Here is an 18,384-nt window from a genome sequence, read left to right as displayed (position 1 = left end):
GTGGGTACGGAAAGTTTTCAGACCCCTTTAAATTTGTCACTCTTTTTTTATATTGCAGCCATTTGCTAAAGTCATTTAAGTTCATTTTTTTCACATTAATGTACACATAGCACCCCATATGACAGAAAAAAAACAGAACTGTTGAAATTTTTGCAGATTTATTAAAAAATACTTATGGCTGTGTGATATTACAGTTTTTCTTTTTTAATAAATCAGCAATAATTTCAATAAATATTTTTTCTGCCAATATGGGGTGCTGTGTGTACATTAATGAGGGAAAAAAAATGAACTTAAAGTATTTCAATAAATGGCTGCAATATAACAAAGAGTGTAAAATTTAAAGGGGTCTGAAAACTTTCCGTACCCACTGTAACTAATTATTTTACAGGGGAAACAAAGAAATAGACTGTTGTAAATGTCGAAAAATTACAAAGTTACATTGTAAAGGCAATTTTTCGAGATAAAAGAATAAAGAATAAATAAAGATAACGATGCTAACAGTTTACACAGATTAACAAGGGACCTTCTCATCCCACAATGGACAGATACTGAACCTCTAAAGTTTTATTTATTTTGTTGTTTATTTTATTTTACATTTAGGTAACTTATTTTTGCTGTTGGGTGTCGATTAAGAGGGATAAAATGTAAGAAATAAAGTAAAATAAGAGCTCGCTTACCTGCACTTTCGACCAAACTTCCGCTCCTTTTTTCGTTTTCTTCTTCTATGGTGTTTTTTGACCCGCTCCTCCTTTCCCGCCCCTGCGCTCGTTTAGCCAATCAGGAGGCGACTTCCGCCCGGTGGCCCCGGGCGACGTCTGGATAAAAATGTGAACAGGTGGTCGGTGGGTCGGAGAACTTTAGGTCGGGAGTCAGGGCGAGGAGACCGAGGTACTACACTCAGCATGTCCGACGCCGAGGCGCAGAGCGCTCCACCTGCGGCCCCCGAGGAAGACAAGCCACAAGCAGAAAGAAAAGTCTTAGGTGAGTCTTAGGTGTGTGACTGGCTAATCAATCACGGCATAAGTGAGCGCAGCTGTGACGCCATTTTTATTGTCTTATGTGAGTTTGTGATAAAAGTTGCTGTGCAGTCTTGAGTGGTTTATTTGGCCTACATTTGCTCTAACGGGGCACTTAATGGCGTATTTGTGGGCTCAGGTGCAACCTCCAGTTTAATTCAGTGATTGCGAAATGAGGTCAACTGAAGTGTCGGCCCCTCAAATTTGAGAGCTCAAAACTTTTTTTTTTTTTTTTTTTTTGTCAGGAATTCACACTTGACTTTAGAAACATTATCAGGGAGGTGGAGAAATAGGAGTTTCTATTGGTGTTTAAAAAAAATAAAAATAAAATAAAAAACTTGAACTATGAATACCAGTGCTGTCTGATATGTGAAATAATCACTGATTTACAGTAAATGTTCAAACTGTAAATAGAGGCTTAAACTACAGTACATTTGCGTAAAGTTCAGTTGTATTTAACTTGAGTAGAACGTTTGAATTTAATCTTTCAAGGACTTTTTGTTTCTAAACTGGTAAAATTTTCATTTAACTGTATTTTGTTGTTTGGGATGTTGCTTGAGCCAAATTTATTTATTTTAGGCGGTACTTTGTGTAATGTTTGCGAACACTTTAAATTGAGGACCAATGACCAACGGATTTTACGATTGGGATGAAAATTTGCATTGGGGGGGATTTGGGAGCCCTGTTTTAAGATGACTGCTGGAAAGTGTTGTGTTTTGAGAATTTGACTTATTTTTATGACATTGGCACTTCCTTGTGAACTGGATCTCAAAGTCTTGCTGTTAATGATTAGCTCACACACAAACGATGCACAATTCAGAATCATGTGGACAATCCCCCTCCCCTAAAATCCCTACTGCTGTGCTAGTTAGCATGATTAGCATTGTGTGTTTTATTGACTCTGCTTTTAATCAAATGCTAACATTGCTTTAGCCACCTTGGTGCAAGGGAGAGTAAAGTGGTTCAACGTACGTAACGGATATGGCTTCATAAACAGGTATTTATTTATTTTGGTACTTAGGATCATCTTACAACCAGAATGGTTTATTTGATCTTTTTTTCTTTCTTTAGGAATGATACCAAGGAAGATGTTTTTGTTCATCAGGTAAAGCGAGACTGACGTTTGGCTTCGGCTCGTGTCTGTTGGTGACTCTTGTTGTCTTTTGGCAGACTGCAATCAAGAAAAACAACCCGAGAAAGTTCCTGCGGAGTGTTGGGGACGGTGAGGTGGTCGAGTTTGATGTGATCGAAGCTGTCAAGGTGAGCTGAAGCCATTTTGATTTTTTTTTTAAATAAATAATAATAATAATTCTATTTTCATAGGACTTTAAAAATGTTGATTTCCTTCCCAGTATTTTATACTGCTAGTTTGTAGAATACCTTTTTTTTTCTTCAATTTAGGAATATTGTATTTTTGACAAATTGTGATGACTGTGGAAAAAGTGGTACTTAAATTAGAAAACTTGCAAAACTGCTAGTTCTTTCTGATGACCTCGCCTCCCAAGGGTTCGGAAGCAGCCAACGTGACTGGCCCCGGCGGGGTGCCCGTTAAGGGCAGTCGATACGCGCCCAACAAGCGGCGCTTCCGGCGGCGGTTCTTCCCGCGGCCCGGCGACAAGGCCGCAGACGGCCGGCCCGTCGGCGACGACGAGGAGGGGCACGCGGAGAACGGCAGACCCCAGCAGCGCCGCCAAAGGCCTCCCCGACCGCGTCCGGAGCCGCAAAACGTGAGACGAAATACTTTATGGTTCTGCCTTAGCATTTTCTGTACAGTTATTGCTATCGTGCCAAATATTATCCTACCAGCTGCTAGCATGTTAGCATTTTATCCAGTATTAGGGTTTGTTTGTTTTTTTTCTTTTCAGGGTGAAGCTGGTGAGCCAAAAGCCACAGGAGAAGATCAAGCACAATCAAGACCACCACGACGTCGGTTCTGGCGGCCGTATCGGCGGTAACGTGTTTTGTTTTTTGTTTTTCTTTGCTGACTCGCTGCTTTATTGATTGCCGTATGCGTTAACGGTTCCAGTCCGTTCCGTCCGCGGCCTGCTTCGGATCAGCCGAAGGCGGAAGATCAGCAGCAGCGGGCTAGCGCGCCCGAGGACCAACCGGAATCATCCGAAAACGACGGCGGTGCCGGCGACGGGCCGAAGCAGCGGCGCCAGGCCGGCCGCCGCCGGCAGAGGAACTCTGAGTCATCTGTCTCCAAAGTGAGACTCCGTCTAGTAAACGCCACATTTTGCTCAGGTCTGTACCGGAATTGAGCTCCCACTCTGTCGCCGCAGAACGGTACTGAGAAGTCTGCCTCGGAAACCGGTACCCCTCCTCAGACATCCAAGGTGGATGTGCAAGTCAAATCCCAGAAGGGCTCCCTTCAAAGTTCGCCCAAATCGCCAGAGGTAAGTCGCCGAATAAACCGCTGCTCGTTCTAGAGGGTGACGGCATTGACTTGTTGCCGCTGACTTGCAGCAAGCCGCTGACACAACTGTCCCGGCGCCGACTGAGTGACGTCCCCGAGCGGACAGTCGTGGGACCCTCGAAGAGGTGCAGATGAACCTTTTAGTTCAGTGTTAAATGTTAGCAGGCCAAATGGTAACATTTTATCCAGTTTCAATAGCCTTTTTTTTGTTTGTTTTTTTTGTGTTGTTGTTTTTTGGTACCTCCATTTTTGTAATGGGTCCATGTGTTGAAGGACTGGCCCTATTTGAGAACGCACATCTCCCCTCCTTGTATGCCCCAAAACCTGCTTCGCCCCTCGGCCCACCTGTGCCCCTTCCTCCGTAGGACGCAGGTGTCGAAACAGGGGACGGGTGTCTAATTTGATCTTTACAAGGGGCAAAAAAAAAAAAAAAAAAAGGGAAATCAAATGACCGGTACTTGCCCAAATTCCCTATTTAAACAAATGAATTTTCTTTAAATTGACGCATCAAGTAGTTACTACAGGAACTAGCCTTGATTTTTATTTAACTTTTTAATTTATTTGAAGAGGGGAGAACAAAGCAGCTGCATTACGGGGCTGGGATTTGGTACCGCCAGACAATTCTTAAAGGCTCGTTATCGTTCGTTATCCTTGTCAGAGGGTGCATTATTAATGGAAAGACTTTAGTTTTTGTTTGACTTTTGAATTTTCTTTTTTTTTCTTTTTTTTTTTTTTTTTTTTTTTCCATGGAGGGGATTATGTGCAATGTTAAGCCAATGATAATAAAACCATGTTTGCAATCCTGATCTGTTTTTATTGCAGTTTATTTACATCTGGGCAGAAAATGTACTTCTAACATGATTTGAAATTAATATCTACACGAGGTATTGACGGAATAGATTTTCTTCTAATAAGTAGGAAAGCACTCCAAAAGCCCAGCTGGCTCAATGTTGTTCACTACACTGATGGGCATTTGGCTAAATTTGCTTGATGTGAAAGCTATTGCAAAAAGTTGAGATTGTGCTTAATATTGGCTAGTGAAAAGATGGAACGTCAAAGATGACTTTGCATGACTTTTCAATAAATCATTGAATGTTGCACATGTTATGATTTTTGTAATTTTAGCATCACTCATCTGGTAATGTTTAAAATTGGGTTGGTGTTAGCCAAAAATCCAAGACCGCTTTGTTTTTCTGCAATGTTTTTTTAATACCTGAATAATCCATTTTTGCTGACATGCCATTATAAAAAAAAAAAAAAAATGGAAAACTTTTGTATTTTACCATCTGGTAGTGATTTGACAAGGCACCTAACAACTTTGCTTACACACTGACAAAAATGCAAAATGTCTACAATTTAGCATGGTTACAAATTGCTCTTGGATGAAAATGTCTGGGAAAAGTTGTTTTGTAGGACTTCCTGGATTTAGTTATCGAACTTTACTCACCATGTGACAAATATGTAATTCAGCGTTACCATGCGTCTGTCGAATACACTTGGTTAAAGTCAGATGAAATGTTTGAGATGAGTTCCTGTTTTGAGGCTTTTTTTTTTTTTTTTTTTTTTTCTTTTCTCTTTTAATAACACAAACAGCCACTGATGTATATTATTAAAGTGCAGAAATTACAGTGTGGAATTAAAAGTAAATGTGCGTTACGCATCCTGCGGAAATAAGAGCTAAAATTTTGTCGGAAACCAAAGCACGCCATAATAAATACAATAAAACCCCTCAAACGTCATCATGGAAAATGTCCAGTTCTCAGTTAACTTTCGTCCCCCAAATAGTCCAATTCCGTGCTGGTCTTGTTGAGCTCCATATCCATGTCCATCATGGCGTCGGGCAAGCTGCGGTGGAAGTTGGCGGCGATCTGGTCGAAGGTCTTGCCCCGCGTCTCGGGCACGCGGAAGAACGTGAAGACGAGGAAGACGAGCAGGAGCACGGCGAAGATCAGGAAGACGTACGGACCGCACAGCTCCTGGCGGGAATGGAGCGGACCGATGTGTTGGATCATGATGCGGTATGCTTTGGATCAGGAGAGCACGTCCATCAAAAGGAACGGTTTGTGATCCAAAGCGTGCCACATCGTGCGCCTATTGAACGGTAACAAAATCTGATGGTATCACGTATGGAAATGTGCCCATCGTGATCCAAAGCATACCACATCATGAGTCTTCCGTGAAAGGAATCCGTATTCTTCGCATTGTGAGGAGCTACTTTAGTTAGATAAGTGACACGATCAATTATTGCGAGGGGAACGGGGAGCGTACTCACAGCAACGTACTGGAAGCCCATGCCGACGACGAAGTTAGCGGTCCAGTTCGAGCACCCCGCCACGGCCATTGCGGCCGGCCGGGGACCCTGCGAGAACAGCTCGGCGACAAAGAACCAAGGGATGGGACCCGGACCCACCTCGAAGAAGGCCACAAAGCCAAAGATGGACAGCATGCTGACGTAGCTCATGGCGGGGACCGTGTCCTGTGAGGAGCGGAGACGGACAAGCGTCAGGAAACAGCCGGCGCCGCGCGGGCGGACTGGAACGCGGGGAGGCCGACCAATAAGCTGAGCGCGACGGTCATGAGCACGGCGCAGACGCACATGCCGCCCAGTCCCAGCATGTGGAGGGTCCTCCGGCCCATCCGCTCCACTAGGAAGAGCTGTGAAGAAGTTGGAGTCGCATTCATTCCTGACATATCTGGAAACTATTCTCAGCACTCCACTTTTCCCAAATTTGATGCTACAGCAAAACGGATTCAAGGAATGTTTTCCTCAAAGTTTTAGACACAACACTGCATAATAGTGACATAAGTTATTTTTTAATAAATTAAACCAATTACATGTTCAGTAGTCCAACAATGAATGCAAATCTGTTGTTTGTGTATCTTTTAAAGTTTGATGCATAATACCAATAAAACATGCATGTGAGGCGCATGTATTATTTTTGTCCACTTGGGGTCGCCATCTTAGTATCTGTGTTTCAATCTGTGTGTCTGGCCCAGTGAGTCAGTTGCAAAATGGCTGCCCATCTAACCTGATGGCGCTCGAGAGGTATGCGCCAAGCTGCGGTGCCAAGCTCGTGGCATTGGTTTAAACAAAATGTTTAAACTGCCACCACGGGTGAATCAACAAAAGAGAGCAAATGTGCATGCGATTGTCTTTTTTTTTTTCCTTCACATTGTCGCTATTGGCTGCGGAAAAAGTGAAGCGCTGTGAATCCAAAACCGAGAAATTGTTCCGACTGACCGAGACCACGGTGAAAGCACAGTTCACTATTCCGGCTCCTACTGTGGCGTAAACCGGACTCTGGACTCCGGCCTTGGTGAAGATGCTCGTGGAGTAGTAGAAAATCTGCGCGGAGGCAGAGAGAGAGAAAAATGAAACAACATCACCGAAGAGATTCGGAACATCTCCCGAGGGCAACCGACCGCATTGATCCCGGAGAGCTGCTGGGAGAGCTGCAGCAGGATGGAGATGACGAGGGGCTGGCGGTGCACCGGCGAGCGGAACAGCTCCACGATGGAGACCTTCCGCTCCATGTCCATCCTCCTCTTCTCCTCCTTCATCTCCGCCAGCAGGTCGCCCACGTCCTGACGGCCGGTCAACCGCCGCAGGCCTGAAAACCCGACGGGAACGCCGCTTAAACTCCTGCCGGTCAACCGCGTTTCATGTTTTTGCTTACTTGCCACTGGGAACGCTTTCATGTCGGGCGAAGAGGAAGAAGGGAAGGAAGAATCGGCGATAGAGAGGGGAAGAAGAGGAGCAAGAAGAAAGAGGAGGAGGAAGAAAAGAAGGTGAAGATGGAGACAACGATGAGGAATCAGAAAAGGAAGAATAAGAGGAGATGATGAGGAAGAGGGAGAAGGAAGAAGAAGGCGGGAGGACAAAAAGGTGGAAGAGTGGGAAGACGAGGAGGACTCGGGAAGACCGTGAAGGAGTCATCCGGGGGCTGCTGCGGCGCTCACCTCTCTTGGCCTGGTGCTCCTGACAGCGGACGATGAAGAGGAAGCGGGGGCTCTCCGGGCAGAAGGGCAACAGTGCCATCTGGAGGACGGTGGGCACCACCGTCAGCCCCATCAGGACGGGCCACAGCTCCTCGCCGCCCAGCAGCTGCTGCAGCCCTAAGATCTAAATCGAGGCAGGCGCCTTGGGATTCGTGACTACGGTGGCCGAGACGGCTCACGAAAATTGCGAGCGCCACAGCGCAAAATGTTGAAAGCACCAAACGCGCAATGGAAACGCAAACGCCACAACAGAACGACTCGAACCCTCAGCGGAGCAACGTGAGGCCCAGGTAACCAATTCACGAATGAAACAGTCAGAGGGAGCGAGAGCGCACTTCCGGTGGGGCTTAAAGTCGTTGTGTGTTAATGTCCTTCGCCATTGTTCGTACGTTACTGTTCTTCGCCAAACTCGCTGCCCTCTCACCTGCGCGATGAGAATTCCCGTGACGATCGCCAGCTGATGCAGCGTGCCCAGCGCCCCCCGCAGACCGGTGGGCGCGATCTCCCCCACGTACATGGGGGTCAAGCCGGACGCCAGCCCTGGGGGCCGAAAGGAGCGGCGTCAAACGCGATCGCGGCGGCCGAAGAAAAGCGCGACGCGGGAGGCGAGGCCCACCGCAGTAGGCGCCGATGACGCAGCGTCCGAGGATCATCATTTCGAAGGAGCGACACAGCTTGGACAGGCCCATCAGGCCGCCGCCCACGAAGGCCAGCAGGTTGTTGATCAGCAGAGCTTTTCTCCTGCAACACCACACATCCGCCACTTACTGCAAGGTGCTTTCTCAAGTCAAAAGTGGGCTGAAATGTCCAAGTTTGGGCAGTCACAATTGAAGAGCTGCATTGACAAAGCTGTTGTTGTTTTGCTGTCTGTAAAGTAAACACGCTAGCGCTGCTGTTTTATTTTATTACTTTTTTTTTTTTCCCCTCAAAATGACTCATTTTGATTGGCTCGCGGAAGCTACGTGCGCGGTCACGTGACTGCCTTGTGTCGTCTGATTGGTGAGTTGGAGTCAAATGACCTTAGTGATTGGCGCAGCGGGCGCCCTATGCGGAAGTCGAAGGCGGAGTCTAAAAATAGACTCGCACGCAGCAAGAATGGATAAATAAAAGTAACGAACGGCAAATCCATCTTTGTAACGGAGTAAAAGTATCGATCCTTCTTCACATAAATACTCAAGTAAATGTAAAAAGTACGGTGCATTTAAAGTACTCTGACAAGCACAGTTGATCGGAAATGTGACTTGAGTAAATGTCGCGCGTTACTACCCACCTCTGCCCCCGAGGCGCACAGACCAACAGGAGCAGCGTAAAGTACATTCAAGTGAAGCAAAGTGAAGTTCGGAGGGTTTTGAATTACGAGCGCAGGCATTGAACAAATTTACCCCGCCCCTGAAGGCGCCGCAGTCCGATTTCGAATGTGCGGAGTAAAAGTAAAAAGTCGTAAGAACACACAAGTGCTTAGCGTTGCCCAAAGTCTGCAATAGCTTCATGCTAACTGACGATAAAAAAAACAGCGTGGACGGCAGAGCAGCTTAGCAATGGATTTTGGAACACAAACGGCGGAGCAACACATATAGACAGATAATATAACACTACTTACAGGTATATAGTTTTTATCCTTCGCAAAGAACAAGTAATATTATTACTGCGGCATACTGAGCTATCGTGCTTTTGCGTTTGAAGTGTACAGTAGCGCTCGCTCGGTTACCTGCCCAGCCACTCGGAAACAAAGCCCACGCAGAATGAGGACAGCATGCCTCCGATGGAGAAGATGGCCACCGACAGGGACCACAGGGACGTGAGGGTCCCCGCCGGGATGGCTTGTCCGTGCCGGTGCGCCCATGTGGAGTTGTAGTCCTCCTCGATGATCTGAGCACACGACAATATCCGGTCACGAGCCCACGCTCGCCTGTGTTCAAAATAAATATCTCGGCCCCTATTTTGGCTGCGCTTGTCAGCTGGTGTGTGCGTGACTGTCAAGGTGAAGCCGGTCGCATGACTCGCGAGTAACAGCCCAAAGTTTGAACTTTCAATGACGAATAAGCCAATGTCAGTCGTTGCGTATTTTTGTTTTACAGCAATTGTGTGTATTCCTTTTCTTTAATTGCATTTGATTTGAGTGAAACTTTATGACACTCCGGACTCCCGCTCGTACCTTCTGAGGCGCATTGATGACGCCGATGTTGTATCCGAACTCCAGTGATCCCAGGACAGCAGTGAAGACCGATAGAGCCAGGGTCCCGGTCACCGTCTGCAACACGCACATTATTTGGAAAAGACATCACGCGCAAACACGCGTACACACACTAATAATACACACTGTATATAAATATAACCCACATATTCCCCTTAGGCCACCATACAGGCACCTGTTTCCACGGTGACAGACAGGTGAAACTTGCCTGCGGTTCCTGACGCCGTGTTCTAACTAAATGGGAACTCCGCAAAGACGAACATCATAATAATAATAATAAAAAAATCTACAGCGGAGGCATAGCAGTCAAACGAGCTGGCCTCAAGGTCAAAGCGCAGAAGCAAGCAAGGAATGTTTTGGTTCCGGAGGCCTCGCTTTTTCGGCCGAACACGCACATTTCATCCCAATCGTGAGCACTCGCTTGGCCGAAACCCTCCCCGGCAAATCCCCCGAGGCCACCGACCTCTCCTCCGAGTTGCTGAAAGCCGGCCGGCATGACTTTTGGCAGCTCCGTCGACCTCCGCCCCTAAAGAGAGCGCGCCGAGCTCCCCCCTTGGACGTCAACCTTCAAGGCAAAACGTGATACAATCCAAAAGGGAAACGCGTCCACCGTCCAGGACTGTCTTGTAAAGTGACACCGAGCGCAACCATGTGCGTGCCTCTGTCCGAAGGGGAGGGCGGCGGTTAGGTAGTCGCTGGTGGGAGTGTCGGGGTGAGGGGGGGGGGGGGGGCTCGAAGTTTGAAGAACAAGGTCAAAAAGGTGAGCGGGCCTTTGGGCTATTGCGATGAAAGACAGCTTTTATGGAACAGGGGGCTCGTCTCTGCTCCCGATCGTCGCCATTGTCTGTACGTCCCACCGCCCGTAAATGGATTTCTATTTTAGGGTACATGCCAGAAGGTCGCCCGCAGCCCTAACCCCACCCACCCTCTTGTTCGAGACACACAACAAAGCCACGGGAGAACAGGCGCAATCTCAATCTGGGAACATACTACCTTAATCATTAAGGTACGCTGCTCGACACACACAAAAGTCGCGTACTCTACGAGTAGTTGGCCGTTTTGCTTTTGAAGTGACATTTCAATTTCTTGCTGATGTGTCGATATCGTATGGCGAGCAAAATTGATCATTGGCAATATCGATAGAACCGAATCCGTTTTTCGTTGTTCGGACGATATTGGGAGAAGTCATAGAGTGACCGTATTCATATGTGACGGTGTGGTGTTTTGATACTGTATCCAAATCCATACCGTATGTATCCAGGATTTCGATACGGTATCGACTTCTCCGAACAACATCCGAACAATGCAAAAAACAGAATTGGTTTCATTGGTACTGCATAGAGTAACGATGTTAATATTCTATTATTTGGTGTATCGATACTGTATCGAAATCAATAACGATACATGGTGATATCGATAAATACAAATCTGTTTTTCCCATTTTTCAGGGTGTTCAGATACCGTTAGGAAAAAAATCAAAATAGTACATAGCAAGTAACCAATAATAATAAATCGGCATTTAAAAAAATGGTTATATATGAATAGGTAAACAATAATTAAAAAAACAGACATATATTTTTATTTTACGAATATTTCTATATTTGAATAAGTCATCCCATTCCAAATTGTATTAGTTATAGTTGAATTAACCAATTATTTAGCAAAATAAAAAGAACATTGTTATTTATATACTATGTTGTTCAGTATATAGATTTATTTTACTACTATTCAACCAATCAACTCAATGAATAAGAAGATTAATAAAATGAAGAAAATTCATTGTTACTGAAAAAACTACGATGACCATGAACGCAGCAGGAGGTTTTGGCGGTGTTCATGTTCGCGGCCCGTTGATTGGTGTATGAGAAGTCACGAGGGAGTAAGCCACGCCCCCTCACCACCCTCTGGTGGGAGTGATTGGTGGAAAACCCCAAAACAACAACGTGCTCGACGTTTTGGGCTCAAAATATTTTGGCATTTGATTTTCGACTGACTCAATTCGGAACATTCCTCCGCGCAAAGTGACTCATTTGGCCACTCGGTGGTAAGCTGGGCATACATACCAGGTGCGTGTGTCACATCGTGTGTGCTTTAGGCGAACTACAGGGACTTCTTTGGAGCACAAAGTTTGTCGGCCATGGCGCTGCATAACTCGAATGGCCATGCTAATTAGCCAGCTATGCTAACGCCATTCCGCCTCGACTTTCACGGAGTTTTGTTGAACGCACTCCGTTCTGCTATGCGGTCTCATAATGCATATAAATCGGTTTAAAAGCGAACTAATCGATGTTGGAGTAAGGGCAACTGCGATTAAGTGCGAAATGGCCTGCTAGCTGAACAATTAGCATTAGCGACGTGGATGTAATTCTCCCTCCCACAAATACAATTGATGAAAAAAACTTTATTTGCAAGTCAACGATGTCAACACAGTAACAGCTGTAAACGATGGACAATAAAAACAGTCACCACATCAAATTTATTGCGCTTAAAAATGAGGCTTATGTTTAAAATGCGTGCATAAATAAGAAATTAAAATACTAATAGTTAAAAAAGTTGAAATACTAAAATTTAGCATGATGTAAAGTGACCTTGTGATTAGCAAAATCCCTGATTATAATTTATTTGTCATAGAAATCTTATTTTATCTACCCCTCTTTACATATAGAGAAAGCGAATGACAATGACATATTCAAATCTACTTTCACTTTAGCCTTCCCCCGTTCTGGGATTTGCATCATTTCTCCCGATGCCAAACAAGTTTGTCTTTCCATGGCAGTTTCATCTTGAATGTCGAAATGTTGTCAACTATGTTGTTTCCCGTGCCGTCTTGCTCATTTTGTCGTCTCCGTCTCTTGACATGAAAGATGGAGTCGAGCCTGGACGACTTGTCTATCAGCCAGGAGCTCCAGATGAGCCAGGAATCATTCCTGAAAGTCTGGGGCACCTAGTAAGTCCCCTTTTTTTTTTTCTTCTTTGTGGTATCACTTCAGAATGGAAAATCGGACACTTTTCTTTTCTCCCCCTCCCCAGCCTGACTTGCCCCTTCCCTCCCAATGAAGATAATGACCCATCGAGCACCAACCAGGTAACCCACCTGATAGTTGTACTCGGTCTGCTTTTTCCTTGTTGGCGAATCTCTGGTGTCTTTTTTTTCTCACCCCGCCACCGTCTCGCAGCTCCAAGGCTTGCCGGAGCAATTTGACGAGAATCTCTTCAACATGGCGGCCGAGGCGCCCGTCAGCGACGGCGTGCCCCCGCCGGCCTCCACCGTGCCGGTCACCACAGACCATCCCGGGGACTATGGCTTCCTCCTCCGTTTCCACAACTCTGGCACCGCCAAGTCGGTCACGTCCACTGTGAGTTCCAGGCTCAAACTGTCCTCATCATCAATAATAATAATAATAATAATAATAAATTGGGTTTGTACAGTGCCTCTCAAGGGACTCATAAAGATGGGCGCCAATTGACCATGGAGGAAATAAATGCATTTCAAATAATTTTAGTTTAGTTTTACATATTCTACAAATACGGATTTGAATTTTAGATCAAAATCAACGATTCAAATAAGACTTCAGCTTGAATGTTTTTTTTTTTTTTAGTTCTGTCATAAAGAAAAAAGAAGTTGCAACAAAACCAAAGTACAAGCGAGCAATAATTTTGTAAGACGGCAAACAAAAAGCTGAAACTGAACTGAACGCAACTGAAAACCTGTGCTAGGCTTGTGTTATATTGTGATTTTCTTTTTAAACATTGCAAATTCTTTTTCCCCCCCCACTTTGAACGGCATGAATTGAATTTGAATATTCTGAACTATCGGGGAACTTAACAATGATTTAAAAATTGAAAACAATTTGGATATAAAAAGTTTCGATGTATATATTTTCCGTGTGTTTTTAATGGCGTTTGATTGTGGATTATCTACTGTAGCAACAGCAGCAACAGGTCACCACCCCCATCCGTGCTTTGCTCAGGCTACTTTTTAATGCTAATACCCAGCAAGCGAGAATAGAAAACGTATTGGAACCGAGGTTTTATGAAAGTTAAAATCTTACCTTGGCATCCGTTCGGAACTGCTCTTTGGTTCTTTCTCTCATTGCGCCGCGGAATGTCATTCACTCTGGCCGAACGACGACAATCGCTCTCTCTCGCCCGCCGCGAGCCAATGGCGTTGCTTGCGACGCGACCCACGGCGCGCTCCGGTTGGCCCCTTTTTTTTTTTCTTTTTCTTTTTTTTTCAAGATAGGTTGATCTGGCCCTAAAAGCTCCCTCCCCACCTTCCCCCTGCTGGCGACTTGATAGCAAGAGCGAAACATGACGGGACATGTTCCCCTCACTGCCTTTCCTGCAGCACACGAGGGGTTAAAAAACGGACTTTGGCGAGGTAAAACAAAACCCCCCCCAAAAATAAATGTTGTGCGTTTCCCGTCAGTATTCCGTGATGCTCGACAAGCTGTACTGCCAGCTGGCCAAGACCAGCCCGGTGGAAGTGCTGGTGAGCAAAGAGCCGCCGGCGGGCGCCGTCCTCCGAGCCACGGCGGTCTACAAGAAGACGGAGCACGTGGCCGACGTGGTGCGCCGTTGCCCTCACCACCAGAACCTGGATGGTACGTCTGCCCGCGACACCCTGACGACAAACAGCGCTGCTAGTCCCAAGCGATGCCAAATTTTCATTTCAAAAATGTATTTTTTGTTCATGTATCTCTTTGAATAATGGATTAGTTGTAAGTAATAAAAGAAATATTTGTAAAATAAACAATTTTACAAATCATATTCTACTATCGTGTTAATTGGTTAACTCTAATTAAGTCATAACATAAATCTAATTTAACAAATGAGTGAGTTATTTTTAAAATAAACTTTTATGGACACTAACATTTTTGTTGTTGCTAATTTTACTTACGGATAAATGGACATAAAATAATACAGTTGGTTACAAATCATGCAATGAAAAATTGAGAATTATTTTGGTAAACTAATTAGGTAAATTTACAAATGTAAACGTTTTTGACTTATTAAATTAGGTCGGATGAGAAGTAATTACTATTAAAATAAAAATTTAAATGTGTACTTGAGATTATATTTGGTTAAATAATTAGTATGAAAGTATTTGGTTGAATAATTAGAATTAATTGATTAAAAATATATTTTTTGTATTGACAATTATTTTATTGATAAACTATTTTGCATAGTCATTTAAAAATGAAACTTAATTTAATTCATTAGCCAATTATTTGGTTAAATAATTAGGAATCATTCCATTAAAATGGGAATTAATTCGTTTATAATCTAAACGTGCTTTTTATGTATCTTACACAATAACAAAAGGTAAAAAAAAACAATTCCTTCTTGCATTCAAACATTCATCATAATGAAATGATACATAAATAAATATAATTAAATTAAATATTTTACAGAAATATTGTAACATTTTTGAAAATATTTTCTTTTATAAATTAATTAGATGTAATCAATTCTAAATAATAAAATAAAAAATATTTTGGGGTGTAAAATTAGATTTTTTTTTTTTTCTTATTATTTTTTTTTACATCCACATTATTGTTTAACTTGCGCACTTATTTCTACTGTTTGCTATGTTTATGTTTATGTTTGCTATGTTTATGTGGACGCCCTTGCTCTCCGGCAAGGGCGTCCACATAAACATTGTCCATATGTTGACGTCTAGCCGCGGAGTACCGCAGCCATCTGATCCGAATGGAGGGCAGCCAGCGGGCGCAGTATTTCGAGGACGCGTACACCAAGAGGCAGAGCGTGACCGTCCCCTACGAGCCCCCCCAGGTCGGTCGCGAAAACAGCTCCAACTGAAAAATGCGCTCCAAACTACGGAATGTTGTCCGTTTCTTAGCTGGGCTCCGAGATGACGACCATCCTGCTCAGCTTCATGTGCAACAGCTCCTGCATGGGGGGCATGAACCGCCGGCCCATCCTCACCATTATGACTCTGGAGACCCCTGAGTAAGTTCTGTGCTCTGATTGTACTTGGACCCCTTGTCCCCTTACTGGCTCATTTATCTCTGCCTTTCCTCAGCGGGCTGATTTTGGGCCGCAGGTGTTTTGAGGTGCGCATTTGCGCGTGTCCCGGCCGGGATCGCAAAACCGAAGAGGAGAACAACACCAAGAAGCAAAATGGCACCAAGGAAACCAAAAAACGGAGTAGGTGGTCAAAATGACCCTCAGATGCCTCCTTCGAACACGGGTTCTTGAGACTTTTTACTCACGATAGACATGCCGACCACATTTTTGTGTTGCTCTTTGAAACTGCCTTTGGGGGCTGAATTTTCTGGTTCCCCCACAAATGCTCAAAAATATCCATATGGAATAATAATTTGTTCCAATTTATCCACAGAGAGCACCCCAGTCGCGGCCGCCGCCCCAGTTAAGAAGCCCAAACCAACTTCCAGCACTGATGGAGACGACAAAGAAATTATTTATTTGGCGGTAAGTCACCACAAAGGTACAATTTTCACTTATTTGCTTTATTTGTTGAAACATTGTAATATTTCCTTGCAGGTTCGTGGACGCGAGCGATATGAAATATTGAAGAAACTCAACGACGGCCTGGAACTGCTGGAAAAGGAAGGGTACGAAGAAACCTTTGATTTGATTGAAGAGCGCATTTTCGGTTGATTTTGGCCATTTGCGGGCGTCTTTTCTTGTTCGAGAGATTTTGCCCAATTGCTCAAAAATTTGTGGGAGCCTCCCAGGTGGCGTCAGTTGACTTTCAGGGCAGAGATGGCGTTAAAATTATTATTATTATTTTTTTAAGTTTGTAATATTAAGTAACGTATAAAAACAGAATATCTATTTGAAAAACGCTGAATGCATTTTCTTGAAATTATACATATTTTCTTTTGTTTTTTTTTACCCTTCCAGAAAAAACAAGTCCAATGTGGCGGTGAAACAGGACGTGCCGCTTCCGTCCAGTGGGAAGCGACTCTTGCTCAAAGAAGAGCGCAGCGACACGGATTAAAAAGTCTCACCAGCAACAACAAAAAAATCCCCCCACCCCCCAGAAAAAACAACAACAAAAACATGCAAATGATGACGGAAAGAATTTGTACTCTTATTTTTCTATGTTTCACTTATCATTCCTTTTTTAAAATGTTTTTTACTGTATCAGCAAATGTACTTGACTGTAATCTGACCAAAATTGGGTCCCGGGTCCTCCATTGTGAGTGGAGCAGCTGTCTTCTGTCACGTCATTTGGTGCTTTCCAGCAATTTCTGCAGTACGCACGCTTTCGAAACTTACGGCGTAATCGTGAATGAATTGCTGCATCCCTTTTTTCCATTGAATAAAAACCCCAAACTACATTCAAAGGCTCCTTCTCATGGAATGGCACTTTATTTCCCCCCCCCCCCCCCCACGCCTCAAGCACACACTCGCATACACGTGGATGCTAATGCTAAGTGACAGATGTAAAACAAATCAAGAGGGTTATTCCAAGCTCTGGCAAACTGACGTCCTCCCTAAAATGATCCCGCGTCTTAAAGGTCATCCAAGGCCTTGTAAACATTTGTTTTCGTTTGGCATCGTTTTAAACGTGAATATTTCAAATATTATACTGACTGTTTATATAAAATATTTTCTATTTGCATAAGAAAATGTTTACATCGAAAGTGTTTATGAAAAATACATTCTTCAATTGCTGCCAATGATGACATATTTCATATGAATATTTTTCATTTTTTGTATTCTCTATTGTGGGCCACAACCTTATGCTGTTAATAACGTGCTCTCGAGAAGTAACAGTATCTTCTCAAGACCTGCTACAGAGTCGCACTCGAACGGTGTGCTAAATATACCGCCCGTGTGTGGAAACAGAAACCCCCGCCCTAGAATCCAAATGGTAGCGTCCTGTCAATCTAATATCAGTCACGCGTCAAACTATGTAGACAAATAAGAATGTTTATATATATATATATATATATATATTCTGTATCGGATTATTTTCAAGTGACAGAATGAGTTTCGTTCGTCGAATTTCAACACATCGTGAACCCCCGCTAAGCCTTGCCACGAACAGCGACTAAACAAAATTGACGCCCCCTAAAAAATGTTATAATTCTATGAAAACTGGTAATACACTGCATACCACAAAATTAGATCTCAAAACACTCATCTTAATTCAAAATCCTATTACAAGCAGCCTTAAAAATATATAGTTTACAGATTTGATTTCAGCTAGCAAAAACATACAAATGTGGCAAAGACTCAAGAACTTCCACTGACAACCCAGGCTAAACCTGGCCCCTTCCCGACATGCAGAGACCATAAAAAGTCGAAATGTATGACTTGAACATACTTCCTTGACACCAATTTTTAATTTTCTGTTGGCTCTGGTATCATAGGCTGTTACAGAATGTGCCCAAAAATACGCCGCACCTCGGCCAATCGGGTTGCAGTATAATACAGTCGTCAAGCATTCACTCATCTAGGTTGTCATGTAAAGCGCTAAATTGTCTAAATTGTGCACATTTGTCTCTAGGTCAACATGGTATCATGTCTTCCACATGCTGTACATGTCATGCAACAAACCCGTTTTTTTTTTTTGTTATTTATTTACATTTCATCACATTTTGTGATCAGTCTCATATTTGTGGTTGTTTCCCAAAGCAATGAGCTACGGTTTGAATGCACATTTGAGAGGAAACATCCAATTGAAATCGATCCACTGCTACCCGCATTGTCAACAGGGTAACTTGTGATTGTCATTTCCAAAGTCATCTTCCCAACGCTGC

At 43.9% G+C, this 18,384-nt stretch overlaps 3 protein-coding genes across 8 annotated transcripts; 2 read left to right on the top strand and 1 right to left on the bottom strand.

Annotated features, from left to right (window-relative positions):
* Positions 1–773: 773 nt before the first annotated feature.
* LOC133472388 (Y-box-binding protein 2-A-like) lies at positions 774–5,004 on the top strand. Its single transcript, XM_061763080.1, has 9 exons — positions 774–981; positions 1,950–2,013; positions 2,088–2,121; positions 2,187–2,276; positions 2,522–2,743; positions 2,882–2,967; positions 3,043–3,223; positions 3,299–3,412; positions 3,483–5,004. Exons 1-9 carry the CDS (start codon positions 903–905, stop codon positions 3,519–3,521), a joined length of 909 nt encoding a protein of 302 aa, XP_061619064.1. The 5' UTR covers positions 774–902; the 3' UTR covers positions 3,522–5,004.
* On the bottom strand, positions 4,960–10,433 carry LOC133472381 (solute carrier family 2, facilitated glucose transporter member 4-like). 4 transcript variants are annotated; one of them, XM_061763064.1, is made up of 11 exons: positions 10,089–10,433; positions 9,587–9,682; positions 9,140–9,300; positions 8,048–8,172; positions 7,856–7,971; positions 7,393–7,555; positions 6,856–7,043; positions 6,674–6,778; positions 5,986–6,087; positions 5,705–5,908; positions 4,960–5,408 (listed from the first exon to the last, which is right to left on the bottom strand). In XM_061763064.1, the coding sequence occupies exons 1-11, from the start codon at positions 10,119–10,121 to the stop codon at positions 5,196–5,198; spliced, it is 1,506 nt and encodes a 501-aa protein (XP_061619048.1). In that variant the 5' UTR covers positions 10,122–10,433; the 3' UTR covers positions 4,960–5,195. The 4 variants fall into 4 exon arrangements, with proteins under 4 accessions (XP_061619048.1, XP_061619049.1, XP_061619047.1 ...); XM_061763065.1 differs by lacking the exon at positions 5,986–6,087; XM_061763063.1 differs by having other exon boundaries at positions 5,705–6,087; positions 7,856–8,172.
* Positions 10,434–10,571: 138 nt separating this feature from the next.
* tp53 (tumor protein p53) lies at positions 10,572–16,956 on the top strand. 3 transcript variants are annotated; one of them, XM_061763076.1, is made up of 11 exons: positions 10,572–10,631; positions 12,490–12,572; positions 12,656–12,710; positions 12,802–12,981; positions 14,055–14,229; positions 15,309–15,421; positions 15,489–15,598; positions 15,672–15,796; positions 15,990–16,081; positions 16,154–16,224; positions 16,517–16,956. In XM_061763076.1, the coding sequence occupies exons 2-11, from the start codon at positions 12,490–12,492 to the stop codon at positions 16,611–16,613; spliced, it is 1,101 nt and encodes a 366-aa protein (XP_061619060.1). In that variant the 5' UTR covers positions 10,572–10,631; the 3' UTR covers positions 16,614–16,956. The 3 variants fall into 3 exon arrangements, with proteins under 3 accessions (XP_061619060.1, XP_061619058.1, XP_061619057.1); XM_061763074.1 differs by lacking the exon at positions 10,572–10,631 and adding an exon at positions 11,527–11,669; XM_061763073.1 differs by lacking the exon at positions 10,572–10,631 and adding an exon at positions 11,532–11,691.
* The last annotated feature ends 1,428 nt before the right edge of the window (positions 16,957–18,384 follow it).

This window comes from Phyllopteryx taeniolatus, chromosome 23 (assembly GCF_024500385.1).
Source record: "Phyllopteryx taeniolatus isolate TA_2022b chromosome 23, UOR_Ptae_1.2, whole genome shotgun sequence".
NCBI lineage: Eukaryota > Metazoa > Chordata > Actinopteri > Syngnathiformes > Syngnathidae > Phyllopteryx > Phyllopteryx taeniolatus.
This window is presented reverse-complemented; position numbering and strand designations above follow the sequence as displayed.

Bases quoted from the DNA above. Each gene is read 5' to 3' on its own strand.
- LOC133472388 (XM_061763080.1), top strand. From the start codon at position 903: ATGTCCGACGCCGAGGCGCAGAGCGCTCCACCTGCGGCCCCCGAGGAA. The intron at 2,968-3,042 runs GTAACGTGTTTT...TAACGGTTCCAG, and splicing joins TTCTGGCGGCCGTATCGGCG to TCCGTTCCGTCCGCGGCCTG. The intron at 3,413-3,482 runs GTAAGTCGCCGA...GCTGACTTGCAG, and splicing joins GTTCGCCCAAATCGCCAGAG to CAAGCCGCTGACACAACTGT.
- LOC133472381 (XM_061763063.1), bottom strand. From the start codon at position 10,121: ATGCCGGCCGGCTTTCAGCAACTCGGAGGAGAG. The intron at 7,044-7,392 runs GTGAGCGCCGCA...TCGGGTTTTCAG, and splicing joins GGAGCACCAGGCCAAGAGAG to GCCTGCGGCGGTTGACCGGC. The intron at 6,779-6,855 runs GTCGGTTGCCCT...GCCTCCGCGCAG, and splicing joins AGCTCTCCGGGATCAATGCG to ATTTTCTACTACTCCACGAG.
- tp53 (XM_061763076.1), top strand. From the start codon at position 12,490: ATGGAGTCGAGCCTGGACGACTTGTCTATCAGCCAGGAGCTCCAGATG. The intron at 12,711-12,801 runs GTAACCCACCTG...ACCGTCTCGCAG, and splicing joins ACCCATCGAGCACCAACCAG to CTCCAAGGCTTGCCGGAGCA. The intron at 14,230-15,308 runs GTACGTCTGCCC...GTTGACGTCTAG, and splicing joins TCACCACCAGAACCTGGATG to CCGCGGAGTACCGCAGCCAT.